Source organism: Hypanus sabinus, chromosome 23 (assembly GCF_030144855.1).
Source record: "Hypanus sabinus isolate sHypSab1 chromosome 23, sHypSab1.hap1, whole genome shotgun sequence".
NCBI classification, from domain to species: domain Eukaryota; kingdom Metazoa; phylum Chordata; class Chondrichthyes; order Myliobatiformes; family Dasyatidae; genus Hypanus; species Hypanus sabinus.
The window spans coordinates 58,873,321-58,896,618 of NC_082728.1; the positions used below are offsets into that span (position 1 = coordinate 58,873,321).

The window sequence follows — 23,298 nt, forward strand, 5'->3', positions numbered from 1 at the left end:
GAATAAATGGTCTCCATATCTTTTCAAATTTAATAGAAGTATCAAGTACACCACTTCTAATTTTTTCTAAATTTAAACATAACATAGTTTGAGAAAACCAATGAAATACGGTAGGAGGATTAATTTCCTTCCAATTCAGCAAAATAGATCTTCTAGCCATCAGGGTGAGAAATGCAATCATTCGACAGGCGAAAGAAGGTAAATGAAGTAAGTCCATCATTGGTAAACCAAAAATTGCGGTAATAGGATGAGGTTGTAAATCGATGTTCAATACCGCAGAGATAATATCAAAAATATCTTTCCAATATTTTTTCAAAAGCGGACATGACCAAAACATATGAGTTAAAGACGCTGTTTCAGATTGACATCTATCACAAATAGGATTTATATAAGAATAAAAATGAGCTAATTTATCCTTGGACATATGGGCCCTATGTACGACCTTAAATTGTATTAATGAATGTTTGGCACATATAGATGATGTATTAACTAATTGAAGAATTCTATCCCAAGTCTCAATAGGAATAATAAGATTAAGCTCTCTTTCCCAACCCCTTTTTGTCTTATAAAGGGGCTCTGAACGTATCTTCATAATTATATTATAAAGTTTTGATATAAGCCCTTTTTGAAAAGGGTTTAATTCAAACAAATTCTCCAAAATATCTGAAGACACAATATTTGGAAACGTAGGAAGTACAGTACTTAAAAAAAATGCCTAATCTGTAAATATCTAAAAAAAATGAAATCTAGGCAAATTAAATTGTTCAAAAGACATAAAACAATTGTCCAAAAATAAATCAGAAAATCTTAGTAATCCCTTAGTTTTCCAAGCCGAATAAGCTTGATCGATAATTGAAGGGTGGAAAAAACAACTGGATACAATAGGAATATTTAAAACGAACTGAGTCAACCCGAAAAATTTCCGAAATTGAAACCAAATACGTAAAGTATGTTTAACTAACGGGTTGTCAATTCGTTTTGGCAATTTAGAAAGAGCAAAAGGGAGAGAAGTCCCTAAAATAGAACCAAAAGTATAACCTGGTACCGATTTAATTTCCAAACTCACCCAATGAGGGCTAAAAGATCCATCCCAGTCTTTCAACCAACATAACAAATATCTAATATTAACTGCCCAATAATAAAATCTGAAATTAGGTAATGCTAACCCACCTCCTGCTCGGGTTCTGTCTTCCTGTCACGATCATGCTGATCTTTTACCTCAGTGCCACCTTCCTTCACTGACCACGTACACCTGAACATAATTACCAATCGATTCCTAGAATATCATCAGCAGCTGGGCTGCTGCAGTGCTGTGGTAGAGAATTCCTAAAATGGAAGAAGTAATTTCTTCTCCTGTCTGTCACAGGTGGTCAGCTCATAATTTAGTGGTTCCAGATACCTTGTCAAGCTCTCAGAATTTTGCAACGTTTCAAAGACATTGCCGCTTTCTTCTGTATTTGTTAGAGTACAGACCCAGACTGCTTAATTCTGCTTAGTGCGACACAACTCACTCTGCCTCATGGCTGGAGTTCCTCGGGGCAGTGCCTGGGTCCAACCATGTTTGCTGATGATTGTGAACATTCAAGTCTCCTCACAGACTCTCAGCCAGTGAAGCAGCCATGCCTGCGTGCAGTAAGGACTGGGTGACGTTCAGGAATGGGCAGGTAGTCTGTGAGCCAAAAAAGGAAGCACCAGGCATTGCCTATCTTCACCAGGAGAATCTAACCACGGACTCTTGGCCTTCAGTGGCATTGCCACCCATGAGTTGTGACCATCACCATCGTCACCAGTCACATAAAACAGTATCTGCAACGCAGCTGGGGCTGGAGACTCCCACCATCTACGGGCCCTCACTCTGGTGAAACGGAGTGTACTCTACTTGCTGGATGAATGCAACTCCAACTCATCTCAAATGTAGCAGCCTACATAACTTGCATGCTGTCTCAGTCATCCTTCCCATCACCGCTGAGTATAGCTGCTCCTCTTTGTACCACCCTCAATATGTACAGCTGTTACTCGCTTTTTCATGCAGAGGATGTGGAGCTGATGGAATGAACAAGCAGAGGAAGTGGCTGGGTCTTACTTCCATGTGACTAGCTGCGTAGGCACTAGGGCTGGCATGGACTCACTGGGTTGAAGAGCCTGTATCCACGCCGTGTTCTGTGACTGCAACTTCTATGACAACTTCTATATACTTCCCAGTTGGTCCAAGTCCTGGAGCTCTTCCTGGGTGTAGCACTGGGGCGCAGCGTCACCAGTGGGACTGCAGCAGATCTCCACATGATGTAAAGCTGACTCATTAGAGTGTAAAGATGACAACACACACGTACACGGTGAAAAGGCTTTGTGTTGGAAATAATTTAGCAGATTAGTGTCTGGTCTCAGCAATTTATTTGCAAAACATTTCATCACCATGGTTCTTTTGGTCTGCAAAGTACTGAAGTACGAGCAATCTATTGGACAAGACCAATGTAGCCAACACAATCCAATATGAAGATCATAGCAAATATTACGTTGGCCGAACTGGGACAAAATTATCAACGAGGATCCATGAACATAAACTGGCTGTAAAGTGACATGATCAGCTCTCCCTGGTCTCTACCCATGAAGATGGAGGGGACAGAAATTCAACTGGGCATCAGTGAAAGTCGTGGCACAAGCAAACAGGTGAATTCCTAGAGGCATAGGTTTCCACAAACAGCTCTATAAACAAACATGTTGACCTCGATCCCATTTATGATGGAATGTGGGCAAAGTTCCATACCATACTGCAGAAAGTTCACCCAACAAGCAATCACGGTGGGCTTTCCTTTGAGCTGCTGAAATGACATCCGGTCAGCTGACTGTAGAGTATATAAAGGCCATGCTTCTGCAGAGCACACTGCAATCAACAATGTGCTGAGCATGTCTCCTTGTGTGGTGATGAAACGTTTGCCAGTAAATACCAAGATCGGCAACCCAACCAGTTTGTTAGAGGTTTCATATTGTGTTGTTGTCACACAGCACAGGAACAGGAATTTTAGCCCCCCTTACTTTTACCAAACATCAAACCCGCTCCACATTAATCCCATTTACCAGTCCTTGGTCTTTGATGAGCTAAATACTTAAGCATACTGCCTCCACCACCATTATGCTCTGGTTTGCAACCATTCTCGGGGTGAGAAACATTTTAATCTATTTTCTTTTCCCTCTCATTCGCTTCCTTATCTCTGAACTCTATTTCCCTCTCATTTTTTCTTTTGGTTTATACAGTAACTGACTTTGAATTAGCTGTTGTGTATTAGACTTCCTGACTAATACCTTGTCTGCCTCAAGGAAATTTCATTAAGGGGCCACCCAGCTGCCTGGCCTGTTCAGGTTGATCTCAGATGTCTGTGAAGGGCACTGGATCAAAATGGTCCATATGCAAGACTTGTAGGATGTTTCTGAGCAACTACCTGTGCAGTGAGCGGGGCACACAGGACAGGGTGAAGGCGAATGTGGTCCTGGGGAGAGAAGGATGCATGTATTGGGTGATAAAGTAGACAGTCTTGTCTTTGGAAGTTCATAAGTCTGTTGGGCAAAGGGATTATTTCCTGTTGCTAAACTTTTATTTCATTATTAAAATACAAAATGATAGACTGAGCTCTTATTTATTGAGCAACTGTCCCAGCATTAACTCTTTGTTGTTTTACAGGAAATGGAGCTGTGGAAGATGTGGTTCTCATTTCTGATTGTCGCTCTGTGTGCAACGGGCTGTCAGGGTAAGAGACTGAGTAACTGTGATTTCCCAGTCCTGGCATTGTTCCAGTGCAGAGTTCTTTGGTGAGCTACAACTTGCCTGTTATGAGCTCTGGCCCAGGCACGCCCAGTCTGGCGGTCTCCCCCACCATCCAGGTTATTTCCTTTTCTCATTGCCAACAGATAGGAGCTACAGGAACCTGAAGACCCACACCTCAACGTTCAGCAACTGCTTCTTTCCGACTGCATAGAAACGTAGAAAATCTACAGCACAATACAAGCCCTTTGGCCCACAAAGCTGCGCCGAACATGTCCTTACCTTAGACATTACCTAGGGTTACCCATAGCCCTCTATTTTCCTAAGCTCCACATATACCTATCCAGGAGTCTCCTAAAAGACCCTGTCATATCTACCTCCACCGCCGTCACCGGCAGCCCATTCCACGCACTCACCACTCTGTGTGTAAAAAAACTTACCCCTGACATCTCCTCTGTACCTACTCCCCAGCACCTTAAACCTGTGTCCTTTTGTGGCAACCATTTCAGCCCTGGGAAAAAGCCTCTGACTATCCACATGATCAATGCCTCTCATCATCTTATACACCTCTATCAAGTCACCTCTCATCCTCCATCACTCCAAGGAGAAAAGGCCGAGTTCACTCAACCTATTCTCATAAGGCATGCTCCCCAATCCAGGCAACATCCTTGTAAATCTCCTCTGCACCCTTTCTGTGGTGACCAGAACTGAGCACAGTACTCCAAGTAGGGTCTAATCTGGGTCCTATATAGCTGCAACATTACCTCTTGGCTCCTAAGTTCAATTCCACGATTGATGAAGGCCAATACACCGTACGCCTTCTTAACCACAGAGTCAACCTGCACAGCTGCTTTGAACGTCCTGTGGACTCGGACCCCAAGATCCCTCTGATCCTCCACACTACCAAGAGTTTTACCATTTGTACTATATTCTGCCATCGTATTTGACCTACCAAAATGAATCACTTCACATTTATCTGGGTTGAACTCCATCTGCCACCACTCAGTCCAGATTTGCATCTTATCGATATCCCGCTATAACCTCTGACAGCCCTCCACACTATCCACAATGTCCCCAACCTTTGAGTCGTCAGCAAATTTACTAACCCATCCCCCCACTTCTTCACCCAGGTCAATTATAAAAATTACAAAGAGTAGGGGTCCTAGAACAGATCTCTGAGGCACTCCACTGGTCACCGACCTCCATGCAGAATGTGACCCGTCAACAACCACTCTGCCTTCTGTGAGCAAGCCAGTTCTGGATCCATAAAGTAATGTCCCCTTGGATCCCATGCCTCCTTACTTTCTCAATAAGTTTTGCATAGGGTACCTTATCAAATGCCTTGCTGAAATCCATATACACTACATCTACTGCTGTACCTTCATCAATGTGTTTAGTCACATCCTCAAAAAAAATTCACTCAGGGTCGTAAGGCATGACCTGCCCTTGACAAAGCCATGCTGACTATTCCTAATCATATTATGCCTCTCCAAATGTTCATAAATCCTGCCTCTCAGGATCTTCTCCATCAACTTACCAACCACTGAGGTAAGACTCACTGGTCTATAATTTCCTGGGCTATCCCTACTGCCTTTCTTGAATAAGGGAACAACATCAGCAACCCTCCAATCCTCCGGAACCTCTCCCGTCCCCATTGATGTAAAGATCATCGCCAGAGGCTCAGCAATCTCCTCCCTCGCCTCCCACAGTAGCCTGGGGTACATCTCGTCCGGTCCTGGTGACTTATCCAACTTGATGCTTTCCAAAACCTCTTGCACATCCTCTTTCTTAATATCTACATGCTCAAGCTTTTCAGTCTGCTCCAACAATCAACAAGATCCTTTTCCATAGTGAATACTGAAGCAAAGTACCTCTGCTATCTCCTCCAGTTCCATACATGTTTTCTCACTGTCACACTTGATAGGTTCTATTCTTTCATGTCTCATCCTCTTGCTCTTCACATACTTGTAGAATGCCTTGGGGTTTTCCTTAATTCTGCCGACCAAGGCCTTCTCATGGCCCCTTCTGGCTCTCCTAATTTCCTTCTTAAGCTCCTTCCTGTTAGCCTTATAATCTTCTAGATCTCTAACATTACCTAGTTTTTTGAACCTTTTGTAAGCTCTTCTTTTCTTCACGATTAGATTTACAACAGCTTTTGTACTCCACGGTTCCTGTACCCTACCATCCTTTCCCTGTCTGATTGGAACGTATCTTTGCAGAACTCCACACAAATATCCCCTGAACATTGGCCACATTTCTGCCCTACGTTTCCCTGAGAACATCTGTTCCCAATTTATGCTTCCAAGTTCCTGCCTGATAGCTTCGTATTTCCCCTTACTCTAATTAAATGTTTTCTTAACTTGTCTGTTCCTGCCCCTCTCCAATGCTATGGTAAAAGAGACAGTTGTGATCACTGTCTCCAAAATGCTCTCCCACTGAGAGATCTGACACCTGACTAGGCTCATTTCCCAATACCAGATCAAGTACAGCCTCTCCTCTTGTAGGCTTATCTACATATTGTGTCAAGAAGCCTTCCTGAACACACCTATCAAGCTCCACCCCATCTAAACCCCTTGCTCTAGGGAGATGTCAACAATATTAGGGAAATTTAAATTGCCCACCATGACAACTCTTATTATTACACCTTTCCAGAATCTGTCTCCCTGTCTGCTGCCTGTGTCTATTGGGTGGTCTATAAAAAACACCCAGTAGAGTTATTGATCCCTTCCTGTTTCTAACTTCCACCGACAGAGAGTCAGTAGACAATTCCTCCATGACTTGCTCCTTTTCTGCGGCCGTGACAGTATCTTTGATCAACAGTGTCATGCCCCCAATTCTTTTGCCTCCCTCCCTGTCCTTTCTGAAACATCTAAAGCCTGGCACTCTAAGTAGCCATTCCTGCCCCTGAGCCATCCACGTCTCTGTAATGGCCACAACATCATAGCTCCAGGTACTGATCCATGCTCTAAGCTTATCCACTTTATTCATGGTGCTTCTTGCATTAAAATAGACACATCTCAAACTATCGGTCTGAGAGTATCCCTTCTCTATCACCTGCCTATCCTTCCTCTCACACTGTCTCCAAGCTTTCTCTATTTGTGAGCCAACCTCCTCTTCCCCAGTCTCTTCAGTTCAGTTCCCCAGCAATTCTAGTTTAACCTCTCCCCAGTCGCCTTAGCAAACCTTCCTGCCAGTTTATTGGTCCCCCTTGGATTCAAGTTTTTGTACAGGTCACTCCTGCCCCAAAAGAGGTCCTAATGATCCAGACATCTGAATCCCTGCCCCCTGCTCCAATCCTCCACCTCACTCTATTCCTATCCTCACTATCCTGCATCCTTGAATCCATCTGAAAGGCCCTGATTCTATCTCCAGCTACGTTACTTCAAGCAGGTTGGAACTCCCCAAGCAGATCGGCATTGCAGAGGAGTTCATTTCCTGGACCCTACATCACCTGCGGCTGTGGGTGGTAACTGCGAGGTGGGAGGAGCTGATCCTGGAGAAGGCATGGCTCAGAGACGGGAAGCAACAGAGAGAGGGGTGGTGAATATGAGAACAGAGGAAGTGATGGGAGGTGCGTGGTGACTGGAAGGGAGGGGGTGACAAGCAAAAGCAGGGACAATGAAGAGAGAGGCTGATGAGAAGGGGAAGTGATAGAGGGAGGAAGGTGTGTACAGGTCAGGTGGGAGGTGAACCAGAAGGGGAATGGGGAAGGAGTTGGGATGATGCAAAAAGAGTTTGTCAGTCTACTCTGTAACCCTGCCTATGTGGTGGACATACCTTAGCTGGGAGGTCAGATTCGATCTATATCTCTGCCTTGGGTTTTCCTGACCTGAGCTGACTCTCTTTTCTCTTCAGGCAATTACTGCACTGCCAGTCGATCAAAAACCTGCACTGAATGTATCAGAGTGGCTGCGGACTGTTCGTACTGTGCTGACAAGGTATGTTCCCCAGATCCCAGACCCATTCCGGAGCCACAACCGGCTCCTGGTTCTATTCATGAACGTCACATTGATTTTGAAGAGTTGTTACACCTGCTTTGAACCAGGTTTCTGATCAAGACATTTAAAAGAACATGAGACATGCCTGTTGCCCTTAGTAGCAGTGCGATGGTTTGCAAACAGCAGGCTGTGACATTGAATCGATGACAAAGTCACCGTGAAGAATCAAATCATCTGATTCTTTCAGCCTGAAGGGTCACAGCAGAAGCTGTTGGACAAAGCTGCTGTCAGGTCCTTGTAGAGTCATACATTCACAGGGGCAGCAAGGCATGTGCAGTAATGTTGGATATTGTATCCCACTTCTCTGACGCCATGAAGCTAAAGGCAGCCAGGCAGCATCTGTGGAGAGCAAAAGAGGGTTAGTTTCAGGTGAACGAGAAGAGAAGGGTGGCTTAAATTGCAGAGGAGCAGTGAGAGAGAAAACAGAAAGATGACGATAGGGTGTAGAGCGAAGTTGTGCAGGTAACACAAATGCTTTCAGTGCTGTCTAGCTAATAGGTGAACTGGAGCACACGGAGACAAAGTATGGAGGAACTTGAGATACAGAGCATAGCATTGGCTGGAAATACCCAAAACAAAATCAGTCAACATCTGTGAGAGAAAAAAGCTGAGTTACTGTTCCTTGGAACTGGACAGTTTTGACACAAACAGGACTGGCTGGCTATGGGAAATGGTTCAAGTTTAGTGTTGCAACGTGCCAAGATGGAAGATGTGGTGTCAGATAAGGTCAGTGTGTTTTCAATCAGATGGTGAAAGGACTTGATCGGAAACCTCCTCCCAAACTTCTCTCTCCACAAATGCTGTCTGACCTGCGGAGTGTTGCCAGCACAAACTGTTTCCATGATACTGAGGCCAATGTGATACTGTCCTGGCCCAGATCATTAGCTCCCAGTTCTCTGCACTGTTGAAGTGTGTGTAGCACTATTGCTTTGGGGATGGGGTTGTTGGTGTGAAGCGGACTGCGAGAGAGATTAGATGAATCAGGCAGAGGAGCAGTTAGTGGTGGGGAGTAATTCGAACGGCTGAGTCAGTGACCTTTACCTTCCATCCCGTTCCACAATTCAATGGAAAAAGAACTGAAGCTGGAAGGGTCAGTTTGGCCCTTCAAACCTGCTCCACCATCCAGAAGGTACTTGGCTAATATTCTCCCTCTCCCCGCGACCCTCAGTTCTTCTATAATGTATGCTTTCCTTGTGAGAGTCATTTGTGGCTGTGATGCTTGGCATTGCATTTAGGGTTCATGAACTCGTGCACATGACGACAAACGTGACTTCGACGACTGGGAGCAAGAGGCAAAGTCACCGTCATTGTGTGGCAGGGTCAGAGGACAAGGGGTCACTGGAGGTATGATCTGAAGGCTGCAGTAACTGGTCTTTTTTGTTCCAAAGGATTTCAAGTTCCCGAGGTGTGACCTGCAGAGCAGCCTGAAATCCATTTGTACTAACATTGTCACTATGAAATCCAGCATGAAGATACAGCAAGTATGTTTTTTCACAAAGCATAACCTGTGGTCCCTAAGCAAAGAAAGTAAATGCAAACGCTTTCGCTCCATCTCTCCTCTTTCCATTTCTCTCTCCTCCTCAATCCCCATCTCCATATACCCCCTTTTTCCCTTCCCTTCCCCTCTCCCCCACGTGCTCCCCCCCGAACGATTCTCCATTTATAATAGTGAGTGCGGCTCAATGTGTATCACTTCCCTGAAGTATTTTGGAAGGCAGGGTGGAAATGCTACTCTCTTCTTGTACAGGCCATTAAGATTGATACAAGCCAAAAACGCACCCAGATCTCACCACAGCGAGTGTCCATGACCCTAAGGGCAGGAGAGGAAAGGACCTTGGACTTTGAAGTGTTCCAGCCACAGGAAGCTCCAGTTGACCTCTATTTCCTCATGGACTTCTCCAACTCCATGGAGGATGATTTGGACAATTTGAAGAAACTGGGTCTCCAGTTGGGTGAGTGTCAAATGTACAGTCATAGCATCTAAAAATACCTTTTCATCTCAACCTGTTTGAATCCGCCAAGATGCCCTCGAAGCTAGTCCTATTTGCCCCTGGTTGGCCCCTATCCCTCCTGAAGCTTTCCTATCCAGGTATCTGTCAAAGTGCATTTTACTGTAAATGTCATTAACATACCTGCCATAATCTCCTATTCTGGCAACTCATTCCATGTTCCACAAGCCCATAAGATGTAGGAGAAGAATTAGGCCATGAGGCCTGTCAAGTTCTTCAATCATAGCTGATTTAATTCCAAGTCCATTCTCCTGCCTTCTCCCCAATATCCTTAACCCCTTGCCAATCAAAAACCTATCAATCTCTCCTTTAAATACACCAAATGGATTGGCTTCCATAATCCTTTGTGGCAGCAAACTCCACAGATACACTGCCCTCTGGCTGAGGAAATTCCTTCTCATTTCCATTTTATACCATGTTTCATTATTCTGATGTTCTGCCTTCAGATCTGAGACTCTCCAACTAATGGAAGCATCCTTCCCATGTCCATTGTATCCAGGTCTTAGATCCCCTCTCATCATTCTGAAGACCATCGTACAGGCCCAGAGACATCAAACATTCCTTATTTGTTAAACTTTTCATTTCTGAGATCATACGGGCCACCCTTTGGGTGAAAATTTTGCCCCTCAGTTTCCTAATATATCTGTCTCCTTTCACCTTAAATCTGCGCCCTTTAGTCCTTGATCCCCAGTCCTGAGGGAATGAGTGCGGACATTCACCTTATCTATGGCTTTATTCACTTCTGTGTGAGCCCAGCCCCTCGTCTCACCCCGAAGGTACAGAGTTTTGAGCTTCTGGGCTCAGTTAGGTTCACTTTTTGGTGGGCCATGGTTACCTCCTGCAGAATGGACTAGTGTAATCAGCAGGGTCTTCACACAGCCCACAAGTGGACCACAGCTTCCCAGCTCAGTGTCCCTTCGACCAGGAGTTTGTAATTAAGTGCCATTCCAGAACTGTGACCTATCTGTGGTTCCAGCACAGCCCCGAGGGGTGGCTATCTCATCGTAGGTATTAACATTTGGCTGAACTGTTAGGCCACGACCCCTTCTGTCAGGTGATTTTAGCCATGTGGTGAATATGGTTTATTCCATCACTGTGATCAGGCCATTCTCTCATTGCTGATTGAAGAAATGATTGACGTGTATCATAGTAACAATAATAGTAATTACTTTATTGATCCCTAATGGGAAATTCTTTTGTTACAGCAGCAACATTTAAAAACACCTAGTGGTGTGCAGACTAAGCTGGTAATAAAGTACAGAATAATGATATACACAATAATAATGTATCAATGTGCAATAACATATGAAATAATAAAACCGACTATCGTACTGTGAATTTAAAGAGCAAACACGAGGAAATCTGCAGATGCTGGAAATTCAAACAACTCACACAAAATGCTGGTGGAACACAGCAGGCCAGGCAGCATCTATAGGGAGAAGCTGCCTGGCCTGCTGCGTTCCACCAGCATTTTGTGTGTGTTATTGTACTGCGAAGTGTGTTCTCCTGTCGCACAGAGACAAACTGTTATATATGCTTATTGCATTTGGAAGGAAAGATTTCTGTAATGATTCAGAGCTGAATGAGTGTTTCACTGAATGGGTGTTTCACTACTTATTCAGTCGGTCATGGAGAGGATGTGCCAGATTGTCCATAATGGATAATAGTTTGTTTAGTGACCTCCTCTCCATCACTAACTCAGAAGATTAAAAGCACTAAATCAACAGGTTTGACATTATTGGGGCTCCCAGCATTATGGAAAGGGCAGTGTATGTACACACACATCTTTCTTTACTTCAATACTAACATTAGTGATCTGTTTGTATCTGACAGCTGATGTGGTGAAGAACATGTCAAATGACTACACCATCGGCTTTGGGAAATTTGTAGACAAAGTGACTGTTCCACAGACAGATATGAGGCCATCGAGGTAAGACTGAGATTTCAGTTACAGCACGTCCTTAGAACATTGTGACTGTGCGTGACTGCATGTACTTTGTGTGTCTTCAGTGAGTTTCTCGTGTGGCTTTCAGCAAACAAAATTGCTTAATTCCCTTCTGCGGAGTTGAACACATTACAGCCAGGGGCGACCATCCAATTAACTTCCTCTTGAGACGAGCAGAGTCAGCACCACGTCCACTAATCTGGGGAAAGGATGGGCCAGTGGCACCAACTCTCAGAGAATCTGCTGTGCGATTCAGTGGTTATGGAATGGTGGGCTGCAAGGACATTTCTGGAGGAGAGAAACTGCGATAGGGAATTCCCACGTGTAGGGTAAGATACGCAGAAACCATATGACATAGGAGCAGAATTAGGCCATTTGGCCCATTGAGTCTGCTCCGCCAATCCACTGTAGCTGATTCCGGATCCCGCCCAATACTTGGCAGCGGTTCAGCAGGCAACCCCACACTCCCTGTTATCCGGGACTCTGCTTGTGACTTCCCAGAGAGGGAATGAGATCAAACACAGGCAATGGGGCCAGCTCAGGGAGACTTGGCATGGGCAGGTTGGGCCAGAGATTCTGTTGTCTTGCTGTATCAAAGCCCCATCATATTGCAGCATTCCCTGGACCAGTCGATGTTCCTAACTGCCCAGTACTCTGTCCTTTCACCTTTTCAGCATTATTCAAGGGGCGCTCTTCTGAAACGCCCCCAAGTGCATGAATGATGCTTCATAAATGCATTGTTTTTAAACGGAGTGACAGAGAGAGGCTGTGGCTGGAGTGTGTAGTCTGAATGTTGGAATTGTAACTGAAACTGGAGAAGGGGAGGGGTGAGTGGGGCAGATTGAGCAGTGAGAGAGTAGTAGAGACTGTGGGTTGTCAGGAAATGTATAGTAGAGGAGGCTTGATCCAAAAGCAGTGCAGCAGAGACAACTTGGCAGTAGACGATATGTTACTAATAAACTGCAAAGTAACAAGCCACAAGAGAGAGCAGAGACTTAACGCAGCAAGACAACTGAAGGCTAGGAGCAACTGCTTCATTTGACTGAACAAGTATTGTAGATGAGGGCTGGGTTTAAATCTGCTCCGATGATCAGTTAGAAATGAGTGGCAGGTTATCCCTGTGGGATTGGGAGGTTGCTGCCTGTGAACACAAGATCACAAGACAAAGGAGCAGAAGTAGGCCATTCAGCCCATCGAGTCTGCTCTGCCACTCCACCATGAGCTAAACTATTCTCCCGTCTAGTTCCAATTTCCGGCTTTTTTCCCATATCCCTTGATACCCTGACTAATCAGATACCTGTCAATCTCCTCCTTAAAAACCCTCAATGATTGGGCCTCCACAGCTGTATGTGGCAACAAATTCCATAAATCCACGACCCTCTGGCTAAAAAAATTTCTCCTCATCTCTGTTTTAAATGGGTACCCTCTAATTCTAAGACTGTGACCTCTTGTCCTGGACTCACCCACCAAGGGAAACAGCCTTTCCACATCTACTCTGTCCAACCCTTGCAACATTCGAAATGTTTCTGTGAAATCCCCTCTCATTCTTCTATACTCTAATGAATACAATCCAAGAGCCGACAAACACTCCTCATGTTAGTCCCTGCATTCCAGGAATCATCCTCGTAAATCTTCTCTGAACTCTCTCCAACATCAGCACATCCTTTCTAAGATTGGGGGCCCAAAACTGCACACAGTATCCCAAATGGGGTCTCACCAGTGCCCCATAGAGCCTCAACACCTCCTTACTCTTATACACTATTCCTCTTGAAATTAATGCCAACGTAAGGCTTTCCTTACTGCCGATCCAACCTGGTGGTTAACCTTTAGGGTATCCTGCATGGGTAGCGAATGCAGGAAGGTGAGTACTAACGAGGGGAAAGGCAGGAGAATGGCATCGGGCTGGTAGAGAAATGGGTAAATAAGGAGGAAGGAATTTTATGAATTTTCTGCTAAGATGTGACAGAAACAAATGAGATTGTAGTTACTGTTCTGGAACTCCATGGTTAATGCAATAACCAAAGACAAACTGTGTTAATAAACATCGACAGGGTGTGGCACGAAAACTTTATTACTCTGTCAGAACATTCTTGCTCAGTCTGAGCCAAGAGCTGGTTTATTGGTGTCTCTCAATTACAATAGAGAGGCAGACTGGGTAACTTTCGATCAATGACAGCTTTGTTTTACTCACAGCCAACAAAGATCGTGAGTCACAGGCACAATGAATAAAATGGCTGGCATTTCCAAATCACCTTGCATTCTTGCAGCTACTTGAATAAATCTGTTTCGATGTTCATCATGGAATGACCTTGTTCCTCTCTCCCTTCCCCCTCCCCGTGCCTCTTTATCTGTTCGCCTCTGCCGCTCCTTCTCCTTCTCCTTTTATCTGCGGTACGCACCCCACTTTCTCTTCTGTATCCACCTCCCACACTCTTTATGTAAGTGTCCCCATCTCTAACTCGCTCTCTGTGGTTGTTTCACCTTTCTCTTATCTGAATTCCTCTATCACTTCATTCTCTGCCTCTCATTGCCCTTCCTGTCTCTCTACACATGCTTTGTGAAGCCACATCTGTATTTTTCAGTGAGATGGCCACAACACAATGTGATCCTATCCTGCCTCTTCTTTGTGCCAGCAACAGCAGCAAATTTTCCTGCTACAGCCTCAGTCATCCATGTGGTTTATAAGGGTTTGAAGCACAGCACTGGTCCCTGGGACACGCCAGTGGTTACTGAAAATGAGCTCTCTTTCCTTCCACTCTGTTAGTAAGTTCCCTGTCTCCTCATCGTTCATGTCAATATATTATCCCAACCTCACAGGTTGGTATCCTTGCAGTAGCTTTTTATCTTATTGAATGCTGTCTGGAAATCAAGGCACACCGTATCCACAACACTTGTCACACCCTCATCGTACTCAAGAAAATGTCAAATGCAATTCCCTATTCATGAAATCTGCCTGCTTGTCTTATGATTCTTTAAAATGTCCAGCTCTTACCTACTTGTAATAAATTCTGCAAAGCTCGCTGGCCGTAGTTCTGATCCTCCTCTTGGGAATATGTTCACGATTTTTCAGTTTTGTGCTGCTTCACCAGAACTGGGGGAGCTCTTTGTGCAGCCACTTCCTCCAATCCCTCAGTAGTTACGGGGGATGAGTCGGCCTTGGTTAGTCAGGGACTTGTGCTTCCTAGTGATCGATATTGTGTTAATTTCACCCCTTTGTGTAGCCCCTGACTATTCATTATGGTCACGATGTTCCTTCTGTTTTCTATGGTGGAAATAATTATTTAGAATCTCTGCCATTTCTTAATTTTCCAGTGCTAATCGCCCAGACTCATCTCCAATGTTTGCTTCAGCTGCTCTCTTCCAGTTCAGGTACCTGCAGATCTTACCACATTACATTATCTGCTAGATAACTTCATCATCCCCATCTTTATATTTTTATATTTATATTTTTGAGCTCCACCTTTGCTGGTTTGTAGTGAGTTTTCCAGTCCTCAAGCCAATCAATATCTACTGATATCTACTATAAGCCTACAGACTCTCACAGCTACCTGGACTATTCCTCTTCCCACCCTGTCTCTTGCAAAAATGCACACAATTCCTCCGTCTCTACCACATCTGCTCTCAGGATGAGGCTTTTCATTCCAGGACGAAGGAGATGTCTTCCTTTTTTAAACAAAGGGGCTTCCCTTCTTCCACCATCAACTCTGCTTTCAAACACATCTCTCCCATTTCCCGCACGTCTGCCCTCACCCCATCCGCCCACCACCCCACTCGGGATAGGGTTCCCTTTGTCCTCACCTACCACCCCACCAGCCTCCAGGTCCAACATATAATTCTCCATAACTTCCGCCACCTCCAACGGGATCCCACTATCAAGCACATCTTTCCCTCTCTCCCCCCCCCCCTTCTCCTTTCCACAGGGATCGCTCCCTACGCGACTCCCTTGTCCACTCGTCCCCTCCATCCCTTCTCACCGATCTCCCTCCTGGCACTTATCCTTGTAAACGGAACAAGTGCTACACCTACCCTTACACTTCCTCCCTCACCACCATTCAGGGCCCCAGACAGTCCTTCCAGGTGAGGCGACACTTCATCTGTGAGTCGGCTGGTGTGGTATACTGCATCCGGTGCTCCCGGTGTGGCCTTTTATGTATTGGTGAGACCCGACGCAGACTGGGAGACCGTTTCACTGAATACCTACACTCGGTCCGCCAGAGAAAGCAGGATCTCCCAGTGGCCACACATTTTAATTCCACGTCCCATTCCCATTCTGATATTCCATGGCCTCCTCTACTGTCAAGATGAAGCCACACTCAGGTTGGAGGAACAACACCTTATATACCGGCTGGGTAGCCTCCAGTGAACATTGACTTCTCTAACTTCCGTTAATGCCCCTCCTCTCCTTCTTGCCCCATCCCTGATATATTTAGTTGTTTGTTTTTTTCCTCTCTCTCTCTGTCCATCACTCTGTCTGTTCTCCATCTCCCTCTGGTGCTCCCCCCCTTCCCTTTTCTTTCTCCTGAGGCCTCCCGTCCCATGATCCTTTCCCTTCTCCAGCTCTGTATCACTTTTGCCAATCACCTTTCCAGCTCTTAGCTTCATTCCACCCCCTCCGGTCTTCTCCTATCATTTTGCTTTTCCCCCTCCCCCCACTACTATCAAATCTCTTAGTATCTGTCTCTTCAGTTAGTCCTGACGAAGGGTCTCAGCCCGAAACGTCAACAGCACTTCTCCTTATGGATGCAGCCTGGCCTGCTGTGTTCCACCACATTTTGTGTGCGTTGTTTGAATCTCCAGCATCTGCAGATTAGCCAATCAACATGCCTGCTCTTTCATTATGACCATTCTCAACCACTTTGATGAGACGCTGTTGACATTCTCATAGAGCCTCTCTCCCTCACTGGTACTTAGCTTTGACAAGAATCATGAAATATCTCCTGAACATACTTTCTGATCTGCCTTTTTAACTTTAATCTATTTTCCTATCAGCTTCAGGGAATTCTACCTTCATACCAGCATAATTGCCTTGATTTCAGAAATGAGTCTGTCTGCTTTTATCTGAACGTGGAGTGTCCCAGAGCAAGCTTTAGAGCACAGAATGTTGAGGGTGGAACGGCACCGCACAGAAACAAACCCCTTGGCCCCTGATGCTTGTGCCCACCATGCAAGATGCGGAATTAAACTAAGGATCACCACTCCTGGTTTTTCTCCTTTTCTAGGCTTAGACAACCTTGGCCCAACAGTGATGCACCATTCTCCTTCAAGAATGTCATTAGCCTGACGGACAATGCCAGCTATTTCACCCAGCAGCTGGAGAAGGAGAGAATCTCGGGCAACGTAGATGCACCCGAAGGTGGATTTGATGCAATTCTTCAGGTTGCAGTCTGTGAGGTGAGCCAGATGCTGAGATCTCGATCCTTTCTGTGCTTTGGCCAGGATAAAAAGAGATGGGAAATATATTAAGCGTAATACCCTGTGAAATGTTTTCAGTATCTCCACTCCAGGAGGGCAGGGTTGACTCAGCTGGACATTTGCAGGTTCTTACAGTGGTCTGAGATTGGGCCACTTCCAGCACAGTGAGCAATGAGTGGGAATCTGCAACACAGATCACACCAACTCTCCACCACTTTTACACCAACTGAAATGTGCAATGGCACATTGATAGTAATCTTAAGAGAACTGGAGCATAAAAGGCAGATTAATATTCTCACAGCACAGCTCTCTGATTCACCCTGTTCTGGAATATCGCATTCTGGTCTGGCATGACATGGTGTTTGAGGAGGTGGGTGGGGGGCTCTGTGTGTGTGTGTGTGTGTGTACACTGAACCCCAATGTTATACAGTGACAGACCCATCCCAACCAGTACTGAACTCCAGTGTTATACAGTGACAGACCCGTTCCAACCAGTACTGAACCCCAGTGTTATACAGACCCGTCCTAACCAGTACTGAACCCCAGTGTTATACAGTGACAGACCTGTCCCAACCAGTACTGAACTCCAGTGTTATACAGTGACAGACCCGTTCCAACCAGTACTGAACCCCAGTGTTATACAGACCCGTCCCAACCAGTACTGAACCCCAGTGTTATACAGTGACAGACCTGTTCCAACCAGTACTGAACCCCAGTGTTATACAGACCCGTCCCAACCAGTACTGAACCCCAATGTTATACAGTGACAGACCTGTCCCAACCAGTACTGAACCCCAGTGTTATACAGTGACAGACCCGTCCCAACCAGTACTGAACTCCAGTGTTATACAGTGACAGACCCGTCCCAACCAGTACTGAACCCCAGTGTTATACAGACCTGTCCCAACCAGTACTGAACTCCAGTGTTATACAGTGACAGACCCGTTCCAACCAGTACTGAACCCCAGTGTTATACAGACCCGTCCCAACCAGTACTGAACCCCAGTGTTATACAGTGACAGACCTGTCCCAACCAGTACTGAACCCCAGTGTTATACAGTGACAGACCCGTCCCAACCAGTACTGAACTCCAGTGTTATACAGTGACAGACCCGTCCCAACCAGTACTGAACCCCAGTGTTATACAGACCCGTCCCAACCAGTACTGAACTCCAGTGTTATACAGTGACAGACCCGTCCCAACCAGTACTGAACCCCAGTGTTATACATGGACAGACCCGTCCCAACCAGTACTGAACCCCAATGTTATACAGTGACAGGACCCGTCCCAACCAGTACTGAATCCCAGTGTTATACAGACCCGTCCAACCAGTACTGAACTCCAGTGTTATACAGTGACAGACCTGTCCCAACCAGTACTGAACCCCAGTGTTATACAGACCCGTCCCAACCAGTACTGAACCCCAGTGTTATACAGACCCGTCCCAACCAGTACTGAACCCCAGTGTTATACAGACCCGTCCCAACCAGTACTGAACTCCAGTGTTATACAGTGACAGACCCGTCCCAATCAGTACTGAACTCCAGTGTTATACAGTGACAGACACGTCCCAACCAGTACTGAACCCCAGTGTTATACAGACCGTCCCAACCAGTACTGAACCCCAGTGTTATACAGACCCGTCCCAACCAGTACTGAACCCCAGTATTATACAGACCCGTCCCAACCAGTACTGAACCCCAGTGTTATACAGACCCGTCCCAACCAGTACTGAACCCCAGTGTTATACAGACCCGTCCCAACCAGTACTGAACCCCAGTGTTATACAGTGACAGACCCGTCCCAACCAGTACTGAACCCCAGTGTTATACAGTGACAGACCCGTCCCAACCAGTACTGAACCCCAGTGTTATACATTGACAGACCCGTCCCAACCAGTACTGAACCCCAGTGTTATACAGTGACAGACCTGTCCCAACCAGTGCTGAACCCCAGTGTTATACAGACCCGTCCCAACCAGTACTGAACCCCAGTGTTATACAGTGACAGACCTGTCCCAACCAGTGCTGAACCCCAGTGTTATACAGTGACAGACCCGTCCCAATCAGTACTGAACTCCAGTGTTATACAGTGACAGACACGTCCCAACCAGTACTGAACCCCAGTGTTATACAGACCGTCCCAACCAGTACTGAACCCCAGTGTTATACATGGACAGACCCGTCCCAACCAGTACTGAATCCCAATGTTATACAGTGACAGACCCGTCCCAACCAGTACTGAACTCCAGTGTTATACAGTGACAGACCTGTCCCAACCAGTACTGAACCCCAGTGTTATACAAACCCGTCCCAACCAGTACTGAACCCCAGTATTATACAGACCCGTCCCAACCAGTACTGAACCCCAGTGTTATACAGACCCGTCCCAACCAGTACTGAACCCCAGTGTTATACAGACCCGTCCCAACCAGTACTGAACCCCAGTGTTATACAGTGACAGACCCGTCCCAACCAGTACTGAACCCCAGTGTTATACAGTGACAGACCCGTCCCAACCAGTACTGAACCCCAGTGTTATACATTGACAGACCCGTCCCAACCAGTACTGAACCCCAGTGTTATACAGTGACAGACCTGTCCCAACCAGTGTTGAACCCCAGTGTTATACAGTGACAGACCTGTCCCAACCAGTGCTGAACCCCAGTGTTATACAGACCCGTCCCAACCAGTACTGAACCCCAGTGTTATACAGTGACAGACCTGTCCCAACCAGTACTGAACTCCAGTGTTATACAGACCCGTCCCAACCAGTACTGAACCCCAGTGTTATACAGACCCGTCCCAACCAGTACTGAACCCCAGTGTTATACAGACCCGTCCCAACCAGTACTGAACCCCAGTGTTATACAGTGACAGACCCGTCCCAACCAGTACTGAACCCCAGTGTTATACAGTGACAGACCCGTCCCAACCAGTACTGAACCCCAGTGTTATACATTGACAGACCCGTCCCAACCAGTACTGAACCCCAGTGTTATACAGTGACAGACCCGTCCCAACCAGTACTGAACCCCAGTGTTATACAGTGACAGACCCGTCCCAACCAGTACTGAACTCCAGTGTTATACAGTGACAGACCCGTCCCAACCAGTACTGAACCCCAGTGTTATACAGTGACAGACCCGTTCCAACCAGTACTGAACCCCAGTGTTATACAGTGACAGGCCCGTCCCAACCAGTACTGAACCCCAGTGTTATACATTGACAGACCCGTCCCAACCAGTACTGAACCCCAGTGTTATACAGTGACAGACCCGTCCCAACCAGTACTGAACCCCAGTGTTATACATTGACAGACCCGTCCCAACCAGTACTGAACCCCAGTGTTATACAGTGACAGACCCGTCCCAACCAGTACTGAACCCCAGTGTTATACAGTGACAGACCCGTCCCAACCAGTACTGAACTCCAGTGTTATACAGTGACAGACCCGTCCCAACCAGTACTGAACCCCAGTGTTATACAGTGACAGACCCGTTCCAACCAGTACTGAACCCCAGTGTTATACAGTGACAGGCCTGTAAGTACTTCACAACAGCACTGCATAGCAGTAGATTTGTATGAGCCGGTTTGCCTTCCAGTGTTATACAGTGAGATGCCTGTATCGTAACATAATGCCTGTAGCTCAGTTACTTCATGAATGAATGTCTCCCACAGGCCATATTTAGCCACCATGCATCAGATCTGAACCGGTGTCACAGTGTGCTGGGGCTTGGGTGTATTGCTGGAGTACAGCATGGCCCAGTAATCTGGTGTCTGTCACCTTCTGTCTTTCCCATGTTTTCATCAGCTTCTTGCAGATTCTTCCACTCACACACTCCAGGAACAGTTAACATTGGCCAAATAATCTTCTAATGTTTCTGGGATCTTCTCGCTGGAGAAGACCACACAGTCGGAGAAAGAGCAGGGAAACCCCATATGGAGGCTGGGATTGAACCAGGTACCCTGACACTGTGAGACAGCAGCTTGGCTAGCTGCACGTCACTGAAGATGGACCTGTGCAGTTCGCCCTATGTCCGGGTGACAGAAGCAGACCTAGAAGATGCAGCTGAAATTTGTTTCTGGATCCATTGTATCGGGGGGCGTTGAAGCTGCTAAACTATCTCCTGGTTGTTTCCCTACTGTGAAAGTTCACTTTCCACGGGCTGATTGCCAGTTCCCATTCTCACCTCCAGGTGGGACTTAACATTTGTCAGTTGACACCAGAGTTGGAGAATGCCCTCGGCTCTGAGAGATTCACCTTTCTGAGTCTGTGGTTATGAGGCACAACAAGTGGGAGCTAAGCTGGAAGCGGAGAGGCACAAGGGCTCTGTGCTCCTGTGCCGAGAGTGGATCTGTCTCTGCTTGCTATGTACTATTGTCTCTGCATTGTGCAAGGTACTTGGTAGCTTCACCGATCACCAGCTTCCCACTTAAAGTTTGCAGCGTGGGTTCTTGGAAAATGCTTCCTACAGTGTAACAACGTGGACTGAGGCCACTGTGCCATCAAGGCCATTTTGATTTCACTGTAGAGAGTAAGCCTGCCCCATTCCCTCACACTTTCCCGACGATCCCACACATTCATTGTTTGGATAAGTATCAACTTCCTTTTAAACTCTGAAGCTAAATCTCCTTCCAGACTCTCTGAATGAAACAAGGCGTTCCTGTTCCAAAGCAAACAAAAACAAACAATTGGGGGACCTCAGCATCCGTGGAGGGTAATCGACAGTCGGCATTTCGGGTAGAGACCCTGCAGTCTGTCACTCTGTAACACGGGTGTAGTACTGGTGGGGACAGGTCCTTCACTATATAACACTGGAGTGCAGTACTGCTGAATGCGGTCCGTCACTGTAGAACTCTGGGATTCAGTACTGCTAGGGACAGGTATAACACCAGGATAAAGTAATGGTGGGGATAGGTCTATCACTATTTAACACTGGAATACAATACTAATGGTGCCTAGTCTGTCACTCTATAACACTCGGATACAGTGCTGATGTGGACAGGCCTGTCACTGGAATACATCACTGGTGGGGCCTAGTCTGTCACTGTGTAACACTGGGATACAGTACTGGTATGGACAGGACTGTCACTGTGTAACACTGGGATACAGTGCTGGTATGGACAGGACTGTCACTGTGTAACACTGGGATACAGTGCTGGTATGGACAGGACTGTCACTGTGTAACACTGGGATACAGTGCTGGTATGGACAGGACTGTCACTGTGTAACACTGGGATACAGTGCTGGTATGGACAGGACTGTCACTGTGTAACACTGGGATACAGTGCTGGTATGGACAGGACTGTCACTGTGTAACACTGGGATACAGTGCTGGTATGGACAGGACTGTCACTGTGTAACACTGGGATACAGTGCTGGTACGGACAGGACTGTCACTGTGTAACACTGGGATACAGTGCTGGTATGGACAGGACTGTCACTGTGTAACACTGGGATACAGTGCTGGTATGGACAGGACTGTCACTGTGTAACACTGGGATACAGTGCTGGTATGGACAGGACTGTCACTGTGTAACACTGGGATACAGTGCTGGTATGGACAGGACTGTCACTGTGTAACACTGGGATACAGTGCTGGTATGGACAGGACTGTCACTGTGTAACACTGGGATACAGTGCTGGTATGGACAGGACTGTCACTAACACTGCAGTACAGTGCTGGTATGGACAGGACTGTCACTGTGTAACACTGGGATACAGTGCTGGTATGGACAGGACTGTCACTGTGTAACACTGGGATACAGTGCTGGTATGGACAGGACTGTCACTGTGTAACACTGGGATACAGTACTGGTATGGACAGGACTGTCACTGTGTAACTCTGGGATACAGTGCTGGTATGGACAGGACTGTCACTGTGTAACACTGGGATACAGTGCTGGTATGGACAGGACTGTCACTGTGTAACACTGGGATACAGTGCTGGTACGGACAGGACTGTCACTGTGTAACACTGGGATACAGTGCTGGTATGGACAGGACTGTCACTGTGTAACACTGGGATACAGTGCTGGTATGGACAGGACTGTCACTGTGTAACACTGGGATACAGTGCTGGTATGGACAGGACTGTCACTGTGTAACACTGGGATACAGTGCTGGTATGGACAGGACTGTCACTGTGTAACACTGGGATACAGTGCTGGTAT

General features: G+C 46.4%; 1 protein-coding gene across 6 annotated transcripts in view; it reads left to right on the forward strand.

The window, feature by feature from the left end:
* The window catches only part of itgb4 (integrin, beta 4), a 161,602-nt gene that overhangs the window by 19,162 nt on the left and 119,142 nt on the right, over window positions 1–23,298 (forward strand). For all 6 annotated transcript variants that reach the window (XM_059948938.1, XM_059948935.1, XM_059948936.1 and 3 more), the window contains exons 2-7: window positions 3,677–3,743; window positions 7,613–7,695; window positions 9,144–9,236; window positions 9,503–9,707; window positions 11,598–11,694; window positions 16,929–17,100. In XM_059948938.1, coding sequence (XP_059804921.1) covers window positions 3,680–3,743; window positions 7,613–7,695; window positions 9,144–9,236; window positions 9,503–9,707; window positions 11,598–11,694; window positions 16,929–17,100 — 714 coding nt within the window. In that variant the 5' untranslated portion in view covers window positions 3,677–3,679. The remainder of the gene's footprint in view (window positions 1–3,676; window positions 3,744–7,612; window positions 7,696–9,143; window positions 9,237–9,502; window positions 9,708–11,597; window positions 11,695–16,928; window positions 17,101–23,298) is intronic.